The 10,702-nt window shown below is 39.3% G+C and overlaps 2 protein-coding genes across 4 annotated transcripts in view; one reads left to right on the forward strand and one right to left on the reverse strand.

Moving 5' to 3' along the window:
- Positions 1–3,534, reverse strand: part of prokr1b (prokineticin receptor 1b) — a 5,701-nt gene extending 2,167 nt beyond the window's left edge. The window contains exons 1-2 of the mRNA XM_032541818.1: positions 3,322–3,534; positions 1,838–2,471 (exon numbers count right to left, since the gene is read on the reverse strand). Coding sequence (XP_032397709.1) covers positions 1,838–2,304 — 467 coding nt within the window. The 5' untranslated portion in view covers positions 2,305–2,471; positions 3,322–3,534. The remainder of the gene's footprint in view (positions 1–1,837; positions 2,472–3,321) is intronic.
- A 5,549-nt stretch (positions 3,535–9,083) lies between these two features.
- Positions 9,084–10,702, forward strand: part of bfsp1 (beaded filament structural protein 1) — an 8,731-nt gene continuing 7,112 nt past the window's right edge. Inside the window, exons 1-2 of one of the 3 annotated variants that reach the window (XM_032541819.1) lie at positions 9,084–9,627; positions 10,216–10,276. In XM_032541819.1, coding sequence (XP_032397710.1) covers positions 9,254–9,627; positions 10,216–10,276 — 435 coding nt within the window. In that variant the 5' untranslated portion in view covers positions 9,084–9,253. Of the gene's footprint in view, positions 9,628–10,199; positions 10,277–10,583; positions 10,631–10,702 lie in introns of those variants that run through there. The other 2 variants (XM_032541820.1, XM_032541821.1) reach the window with 2 other exon arrangements.

Here is a 10,702-nt window from a genome sequence, read left to right on the forward strand (position 1 = left end):
CTGCACTTATGTGTAAAAAATATTTGAAACTCTCACTGTTTAATGTTTCTCTGTGTACTGATTGTCTTTCTGCACCACTTGTTCACAGACCCCTCACTTAAGTTGATCAGCAACAACATTACACAGCATACTCCTAATTAGATTCTCATTGATATCTACTAGTACTGTATTGACAATGGATGATCTGAAGCTAAATGCCAACTAACAAATAGTACATGCAGTGGAGTGCAGTGGTTAATTTCTTAATAACGAGATAAATGCTATTAAAATGTGTCAGTTAATTGCTTAATTTCATTCAACTGTCTAAATTACCAATTTAATCAAATGTTTGTACTATACCACCCACAAAGAAGTGACTGATGACCCATTAACGGAGCAGAAGGCCCGTAACAGGCCGGCTCAGTAAGCTGTTGTTGATACCTTTACTCTTTGGCACACTAAACATTCATTATCCAGCCTTCACGTTAGTCAAGTCAATGTTTCCATTTGTGAAGTTTAGAAAACTGAACTTTTTACCCACAAAACATAGAGGAACATTAAATAAACAGGCATAGAGTTATTGCATTGTGCAAAAGTAACTAACGTTTGCCACAAGGAAGGCAAAAATCAATAGCAACCATTTAAATCAATAAAACGTTCATCAATTCTTACACAACCTTGAGTGTAGGGATTTAAGTATCCAAGACAAAAGTGCAGGCAATGAGCCAAATGCTACTATTGACTATTTTTTTCACTACGTGGGTAACATAGCACTATAGTGCTAAGGATCTGTCCCTTCAACAAAGCAATAACGGTCTTAAGCATTGTTCATCGAGTTGTTACTTCCAGGGCCTTTTCAGTTTATGTGAATATGGCCTTGGACTTTTTATCACAGCAGAACGTCAGTGTACAGTAGCAAACACACAGGTTTTACTAATAACATTAATGATGGCTCTGTTCAATTCAAGTGTGCCAGTGAGCCATCACAGTGTGACAGTGAGCCATAATTAATTTAATCATTTACACCTGTCTGTGCTTTTTCTATGCATACATGTCAGCATGTCTTCTGTGATAAAAAAGCATATTGGAGGTTATAATGTATAGGTTATTATGGAATCTGAAAAGCTCCTTTTTTATCCTTTAGTCATGAGGTCTTTTACGTCTTATTGAGTACTGGTGAATATTATGATATGATTTATAATGTATGCAAACAGCATGATTTCCTGCTCAACCTGTCGGTGGTTAAAGCATGTTTGAAGTATATTTCAGCCTGTGCTAGAGGGGGACTAACTAGATAATGTAGCAGATGGGATGTCCAGATTTATCATAAGAGGATATCTACCTGTTGCATGCTGAACAGAGTAGCAAGGGAACTGCTTTTAGACATAATCAAGCATTAATCAAAGCATGTTGTACACAGCCTTTGAAGCACTAGTGATGAGTGCAGAAAGACAAAAGACAAAGACTTTTTTTGTAAGTTGCAAAGAGGTAAATCTCAATTGCTGTTGTAAAGTGCCTGTGTCCAATAAAGCTAAGATGTTTAAAATGTATGTGACAATACAGCCATTTGTGTTCAAAAGAGCGAGAACGAATACATGTGTTGCTTAGAGAATAAAATCAGCCAATCGAAATCAGGAAAAACAACAACATAAGTGTCTTTATATGTCTGACAGACAATGAATGACTGGAATGTACAGTATTTCAACGTCTTCTTTAAGCAGAGGAGATAATATTGCCAGTTAAAAAACATGAAAGCTTTTGTTGATTCAAATCTCTGTAGACAATGCTGAAATATTTTTGAAAATTATTAAATTGAACACATACACCCACACTAAAATATGAAAGAAATAACACTGACCTGTCAACTGCAATTGCAAGCAATGCATTGGTGGACACGTAGAGGGACACTGTACGGAGATAGTTGACAGAGGCACACAACACTAATCCATGATCCCAGGAAAGCTGTTTTACCACATAGTAGTCTACCAGGAATGGGCAACACACCACTGCCACAATGAAGTCTGAGATGGCCAGATTGGCAATTAGCAGGTTGGTGAGGTTGCGGAGCTTTTTGTAGCGTGTCAACGTGGCAATGAATATCAAATTTCCAAACCCACAGACAAGCATGATGCAGACAAGCACCAAACCGATTACAATGGTGGCCACAAAGAAAGCCTGGCCTTGCGTCGTGTCTGGGATCTCATCAGGGGGGATCCCATAGTCCAAATCATAGCTGTCCATGTAATGATCCAACTTGCCTGCTGGAGGACTCTCCTGCATCTCTGTATAAGCTGCTACCATATGGCTAATGTTGGAGTCCCCCATGTCTTTGAAAAGACAATACCTTTTATTTGAGAACAATTTGATCCAACAAATTAGATGAACAAAGATTCTGCTTTTTGGTACATAGTGCCTTGAAAGCAGTTTAATTATTAAGTTGTCTGTGTGGATTTAAACAGGCTTAATCTTCTTTGGAAACAGCACATCTTCACCTGAAACAGAAAGTTTCTATCTCAGCATTACTCATGCAGGCTCAGGATTCATGGTAACAATATAATCAAAACGTATTACATGATCTCAGTGCTTCCGGCATGATCATGCCGGCATGTGTGACATGTCTACAATAATTTCTAATGAAAACTGTAATTTGGTGAGGTCATTATATCTTGCAAGGGTCTTCCTGTAATTTATTAGGACAGTGTGACTTTAAAGGAAGCCAAAATCCCAGACTAAGCTCAATGGGATGGTGTGGCATTTGATTTGCTCCAAAAGTGGTCACTTAAATCCCCATGTAAGCACACAATCAGCTGGAGAGGAGCTAGATATTTCCTCAACAAGAGCCGGAGTGGTCATCAAATTCTTAAAGCAAAAGAATAATATAAATCCAAATAGAAGAAATAGAAAAAAATATATTTTACCGGATTCAAGTAGAACACTTGTTTAGTGTAAGAGAGACAGCGATTATGATGATGTTCTATGATGATTTAAATACATGAAAGAAGTTATTGCCAAAGGAGATCAATGGTTTATTTGTAAAGCAATACCATGCAAAATAAATTAAAAAACTACAGAACTAGAAGGAAAATGTACGTGTGGGGCTGTGAACTTAGTCTTAAGTAGTTTATAAAACAAAACGTGGCTCTATTAAGCTGCAAAGGGTCTCAATATAGAGTATTAAGCTGTTCGAGACCATCCTTGAGGGGGATCACAGTTAAAAAAAACACAAAAATGTAGACAAGAGAGATGGTTTCTCTTTCTTTTTTTAAAGACATATGAATCTCTAATAACTTACCTGGGATAAAACCCAGTGGATTAAAACGAATCTTTTGAAAAGACACTTACCAGCAAACCTTGCAGAAGTCCCACGACTTATCTCAGCTGAATAATTAAAAAAGAAATAATTGCCCATGCTGTGTCAGGCGAGAAACGAGCAGAGGTGCTGTATTATCGGACAATCCCACCAGTGCGCAGAGAAGGACCCTCTATCAGCCCCCACGCTCATCGTTTCTCTCTGCTGCCAGTCCTCTGCGCTTGGAAGAAAGGAGCTAGGAAGAAATGGGAGGGGGGGGGGCAGGAGATGTGTACGAGTGTGCGTGTGCACGGGTAAGTTCACCAGCTAAATGGATGTCCACTGTTCCTGTGTTCTTTACATTAACCTTTGCCATCTCTCACTTGACTGATGAGATAGGTGACTAATTATTTGTGTACATCTAAATCCAGTAATGATGTTTCTAATTATACTGTATACGTTAAAACTGAGCTTAGAAAACTGGTTACATTAAATTAAACCTGTAATAAGTGATGGTTTTTTGCCACTTGGGGGCAGCAGAAACAAGCTGTAACACATCACACAACATAGTGTGTTCACCTTTCGAGCTGATATGGGGAACTTTCAGCAAAAAGTAGCTTACTTACACTTCCAGCAGATATACAGTATGGAACAACAGCATTTAAACTATCTCTTAAGCTATCTGGTGAATGCAAGAATAATAACCTTATGCAACCTAATGATAATCTTCCTTTAGCTCTTGTTGAGGAAATAAATACTCCACTATATTCTGCTGTTAGGAGCTGGATAACTTACAGTACAGTAGGTCTATCTGAGCTTTTATTGCTGAAAACAGCTGCCTGATGGGCAACATTTTTGGGGCATTGTCATTATTTTTAATGGAGGGAGTAGATATGCTCTCCTGGATGGCTACTCATTTTCAAAGTTCAACCAAATGGAATTTTGACCCCAGATATGCTGACCCCTAAGATGTGCACTCAGGGGAATTCCATTTTGATGGTAAAGACCTAGTGGTTTTGTCACTGTGGGCATGTCAATACTTTCAAACTGATTTCAAACTGATGAATGTCTTTCCTCAGAAGAAACCATTTTCTGCTGTGAAAAAAGTGCTCTATTTTCGAAATTCAATAAAAAATGTAAACAGCCAATCAGGTTGAGTTTGGTGATAATGCATTACAGTATTCCTTAAAATGCCATTCCTTGAATCAATGAGAATAATTGGTGAGACTGTGAATTGAATTTTTAAAAAGTTACTTTTTTGTCTTTTTGCTGGTTGGGGGTCAGTGTATAACACAGCTGTACAGCCATATCTCTCCATATCTCTGTGGTTAACCATCCTGAACAGCAGGTGAAAAGGCACAGGCAGCAGCACTGATGACTTTTTAGGATCAATTTCTTATTGTGATGGAAAGCTGACAATCCTCTGTCAGTAGAGGTGGATGGCTTTTTCTGTCCTCTCATATTGAGTGAAGAGCGCTGGCAGATATAGTCAGCACAGTTTAAACATAATAACTGGCAATGAGAGACACTATTGAACTTGCAGACACTTCCTTCTGTCATCTACAATTGGCACAGGAGGATACAAACACTTGTTTCCTTTTTAACATATCCACCCCTCAGCTCATAATAGATGGGAGAACTGCCTTTGGGTGCTCCTATTATTTTTTTATCACCCTCTAAATATTATAGGCTACTTGCTTGGCCTTGCTAGTGTCTGTCACTGAAGCCCAGGAGGCCTGACCAGCAGGATAAACACTAGGCTTTCATTTCCAACTCTGGACAGCCTCTAATCTCAACCGGCCCTCAGATTTACTGCCACTCGTAACCAATGAATATAGATGGAAAAAAAAGATGGCAGTGTGATCCTGAGGTTCTCTCCTCAGCCATGAAGAACAGGCACACAACCTATAATCTATGGTCGCTGCTTGAGGTAGGACAGATATGACGTAGTTTATTGGTGACAATGTTACAGGGGAATGTGCAGCACTGAAACATAATCCATATAAACACATAGGCTAAATGGGGTTTAAATCTGAAAACAGTCTATTTTGCTAAATGTTGGTTCTGCTGGAGGAGCTGACTTTGGGGACATCGTCCAAACTGCTGTATTCAACCATTCTCTTGACCATACATTCCTTACTAACCATTCTAACTGGTGTTTACCCCCTCCCCCCTCCCCGATGCATTGCATTCTCTATCTGTAGGTGAATGCATTTGTGTTGAAGGAAGTTATTGAATTTCCGGCTTGGTTTACTTGCTTCTGTAGGACACAGCAGTGGGTAAATATGCTTGTGGGAGCCCTTCTTACTATCCAAATCACAGAAAAAACACACATTGTTTGTGAATAACTTCCACATCAACTCTTTAACTGGCTGCAGGTTAGATGCCACTGAACGTTTCCTCCTGCCACATTTCATGACACGGTACCACACAGAAAAGGATTTCAAACCAATTTCACGATAAAATGTCAGTGACATACCATACCATGTTGTTGTAGGGGAATCATACTCAGAACGTTGTGACACACTGCCGCTCCCTTCCTAATGTAACATTGAGGCTTAAATCATTGACCTCTAAAATTCTAAAATTTTCTTTGCGATAAATAAAGTATCTATCTATCTATCTATCTATCTATCTATCTATCTATCTATCTATCTATCTATCTATTTGGGGTGGCAGTAGCTCAGTCCGTAGGGAGTTGGGTTGGGAACCGGAGGGTCACTGGTTTAAGTCCCTGTGTGGACCAAAAAGTATGGATTGTGGATTGGTGGCTGGAGAGATGCCATTTCACCTCCTGAGCACTGCCAGGTGCTGTTGAGCAAGGCACCGTACCCCCCCAACCGCTCAGAGCGCTTGTTCAGCTGGCAACCCACTCACTCTGACATCTCTCCATTAGTGCATGTATAGATCCTGAGCGTGTGTGTGTGTAGTTCAGGACTGTGTGTGATAACTAACAAAGTGTGGACACAGAGTGTAAATTGTAATTTCCCCATTGGGGATAAATAAACAGATTAAAATTGAAATCTATCTATCTGTCTGTCTCTGCCACCAAGTCTTTGAGTATCGATCCTTTTTTTTTCACAACGGAGGGTCTTGTAGTTGCAGCTCGTAATTGAGGTTTGCATGCTTACTTGGATAAATCATCTATTTGTGGTATTCTTCTTGGTTCTCTTCCTCTTGATTTATCTTTTTTTGCACTGCATATCAAAAAGCTGCTAGCATATAACTGCTGCTAACATACGGGCATGATCGGGCACTGAACCGGAATTACTTTTTCCAAGCATCATTTTTTTTTATTAAAAATATATAAACATCAAAATGAAGATAAAATATTTTAAAATGTATGTTAAACTCTTATTAAGCTTGTACCTATAAGGTAGGGCTAATGTTCTGCTGTTATAATAAACATTTAAAACGTGAGTTGTCTAACTGAACTGATGTAATGGACACATCAGCTGGTGTTGGCAGACTCTACACAGTTTGTCTGCATGACAACGTACAACACTTCTACCCGTGTTAAATGACATTGCAGGGCTCATACGGTAATCACAGAAGCGGATGAGAAAGTAAAGAGAAATAAAGTCCGACGCCTTAGGGGACTATTTTCAATAGGGGAAACGTGACAATGGGCCAAAGACGCTCAGGTCAACAATTGGTTAAGGGGACTCAATAAAGACTATGGAAGTATGCAAGTGACTTCAAATATGTTCAGAAGGCAACAGACCACTTGGTATTGTGGGCACATGAGAAGCTGCAGAACTACACTACTGTAAGGCCGAGGTCCAGGGTGGCTTGCCAAAAAAAGTGTGAGAAAGAAGAAAGCTATAGCAGGTGAATTGGAATTGGATAAGAGTCCATCAGACCATTTCTGTAAGTATGAGGTACAAGTCCAAAATTTAATTCTGGACAGAGTGGCAAAAGACATCAGGCCTCAGGACCATCTGAGGGCCTTTATGCTGATGATAACTGATGATGGGCTTCGACAGTGATGTTATGACAGACCAGAGGGCATTGCTGCACCGCCTCCTGACAATTTAGATTTTCTTCAGTTCTCTATTTCTCTCCTGCATTAGAAAGTCAGTATCTGTATGCATATGCAAGTTGTGGCATTAAACATATTCATACTCCATATGCTAATGTTTGCTATTTTGTGAATATGAAATCAGAAAATGTCCACAACTCCCATTGAATGTAAAAAAAACACTCTATGTAAACAAACAGATTGTGTTTTACCATTTCCGTCTTTAGATGGGTATGTATATATAGGACAAGTATAAAAACATTGTTCTGTTTGGGTTAGTTGGTTTGTGACCTAAAGGGCAACAAAATGGACAGCTAGAGAGCTCAATCAAAACAATAACTAAAGATGAATTTTGATGTAAAGTAGCCTCATGAGACTTGTTTTCTTCATTGTTAGACAACCACCTTTGCCAGTGAAATCAACCTGATGTGACTCAGGTAGAAATATTGTTCACGGTCGAATTAAAGCATTAAACTTGTGTTCACATTAATTCACTTTCATTCACGTGTATTCATTTAATGAAATTTCATTTGAATAAAATAGCAAGCAACTTTAGCTAATGCAACCTTCACTTTTGAGTTAAATTTGAATTGAGTAGCTACTGTAGCTAATGTTAAGTGGCAAATTCAACTTTTTGTGTGCATTTAACGTTGTTAATCAACGTTACCATAATTACTGTTTCCCACAGAATTAGATTCAACAAATTCTTCTACGTTTCTTTTTGCACTTGACAAATTAGCTAATTTACCAAGTTTTGTGTACTAGGTAAAAGTACAGAAGGTAAAAGGTCATCACATTATCTCTGGTTATACGTATTTAATCAAATAATTGAAAAGAAAAGCATACATATGATTTATTCAATTAGACCTTAGCGTAGTTTAAATCCATTATGTTCATAATGTTTTTGTTTAGTAGCTTATTTTTCAAACGGAAGTCTGTTCTTGAGCCGTGGGCATTGCTGGTGCCAAAATACGCTAAAATGCTGATGTAATGCCATTTGACAAGTGTTTCATTCAGCCGTTTTACAGACAGCTTACTAGATCTGTTGAGAGGGACATTTTGACTGACCTTGTAGCACAGCCTGCAGAGAGCGAGCCAAATCAGAAGCTCTTCTGTCTCCTCCTAATTTTTCTATCACTCTCCCTTACTCTCATCTTGGCTAAATGTTATTGTAAGTATAAGCTAAGACAGAATGAAAATACAAAGGGGAGATAAAGCAATATAGAGATGTTGGCTAAAAGCACCATGAGGAAAAACAATCTTTCTTGTTATTACCAAAATAAAGTGCTGAGATATTTTGGCTTCAGATCCATCTTCCCAGCAAAACCCAGACTTGTATACTTCTATGTGATTGTTTCCACTGTTTTTTTCTGGCTTTATTGGCTAAAGACAGAACTACAATGAACAACAATGAGAGACCATGAACCCCGAACTCAATGTAAACAACTACCCACTTGTTATAAAATAACTTTTTTTGTTTTCAGCGCACAAAGTGTGTCAACACTTGTGGCAGGAATAGTTATTAACAGTCCACACAAATTGCACTGCACGAAATTTCGCCTCTGTCCTGTGGTGGGCTACCATCGAATCTACCATATCAATCAGGGATCTAGAAAGCAGCTGACTAAGAACCAAAATAATGGTGTGTGACAACCCAGTGCTTTCGTGGGCCTGCCAATTGTTTGTTTTTTTGTTTCTGCTTTGTCATCAACATCATGGCTTTTCTAATCTCTGCCACAAAGGCAACAATAAACTCTGGAAGGCCCCAGGCTCGTAGCATGCGCGGCCACAGCTAGGGGGAGGTTTTGGGGGCTATTTCGCCACCAACCAATGCTGTGCAGTGTTTAGTATAGCATGAGACAGCCAAGGGTGAGCACCCAAGTTTTCACACAATAAAGGTGCTGAAGGGGACAAGCACTCCTGGGATACCACCAACCCACAGGAGGGAAACGTACTGTACCACCATGTACAAGACCAGCTACCTGCACGAGGTGCGCAAGGAAAAGTATGAGCGTTCAGATGTCTTCGATGAGGAACCAGTGGACTCTGAATCCTCTGCAGGTATCTCAGCCATCCAGGGCTGGGAGAGCCTTCAGGAGCTCAACAGCCGCTTTGCCCGGTACATCAACAGAGCACGAGTCCTGGAGCAGCGCAACGCCGTGTTCCGCAAGCAACTGGAGACACTGCAGCGGATGGAAGAGGCCAGCGGCCTAGAGGAAGCCTTCGCAGAGCAGACCGAAGTCAACAGGCAGCGCATCCGGGAGCTGTCCTCCGACCATGCCAAGCTGCAGCGAGAGCTAAAAGATGCTTGCAACATGATGGATGAATTCACCAGCAAGTAAGAGAGTAGTGAATTGCTCCTATCTTCTTTAGAGATGGAGTGATTGGAAATGTATAGAACTGTTCTCATAATTAAGGGGGTGTGATGAAGAATCTCAATGCTAAACAAGTGAAGGTGCTGGTAAAAAAAAATAGATAATTGATACAACAAGGCAAATCAGCAGGGAAACTGGGCATGAATAGTTCATCAATATCAGAATGGATGCAAAGTCAAAGTTTTAAAACAAGGTAATCATACTGAATCTTGCTGAAAAAATCATTTTATTTTGATTAATGGTCATCATAAAACAAGACAGTGAATACACATCACATTTAATTTATGGTAATTTACGTTTAGTTCACCCAAATCCCTGATTAAAAAAAAGCAACTCAGCACTACCCATGGCTCCACTATAATGGAGATGAGTTTGTTCATCTGTCTTGTCTCACTGTGAGCACACATCACAAACATGCAATAAGAGTTCATTAACATCCAGGTTGTATAAGGTAAGTGCTCCAACAGAATACTGCAGCTTATTATGAGAACGTAACGTATCTCCTCCTCCTGCTTTATATTAACACATAATCAAGATGTTTTATGTTCCAGATATAGAAATGAATGTGATTATCAAGAACAGCTACGGGGCACACTGGAACAATTAAACAAGGTACTGTATGGATTCAATTTCAGATTGAACATGGTAAGATGTGTGCATGTGAAACAAGAGACTGCATAACATGATGTACAAATCATGGTACTTTAAAAAAAGTAATGACTAAATCAAAGAAGATTTTACTACATTGGTTTTGTTATTTTTTATACATTAGTTAGAGAAATACAGAGATTTAATTTGCAATTTAATTGTGAAAAGGGGTTTATGATTATTGAATGTAAAAGACCTAACATAATTAATTAGGATTACACATACAGCAGAGTGGTGAAGAGTTTTGTACGACTGCAGTACGTCAATCAGTGTTCTTTGACTCTTGATGAACTCCATACACTTCACACTGAACCGTTCTGCCATTCTCACCAACCGCTCGGGGCGCCTTTCCATGGGCAGCCCCCCCACTCTGACATCTCTCCATTTAGT

This window comes from Etheostoma spectabile, chromosome 17, assembly GCF_008692095.1.
Source record: "Etheostoma spectabile isolate EspeVRDwgs_2016 chromosome 17, UIUC_Espe_1.0, whole genome shotgun sequence".
Lineage (NCBI taxonomy): Eukaryota > Metazoa > Chordata > Actinopteri > Perciformes > Percidae > Etheostoma > Etheostoma spectabile.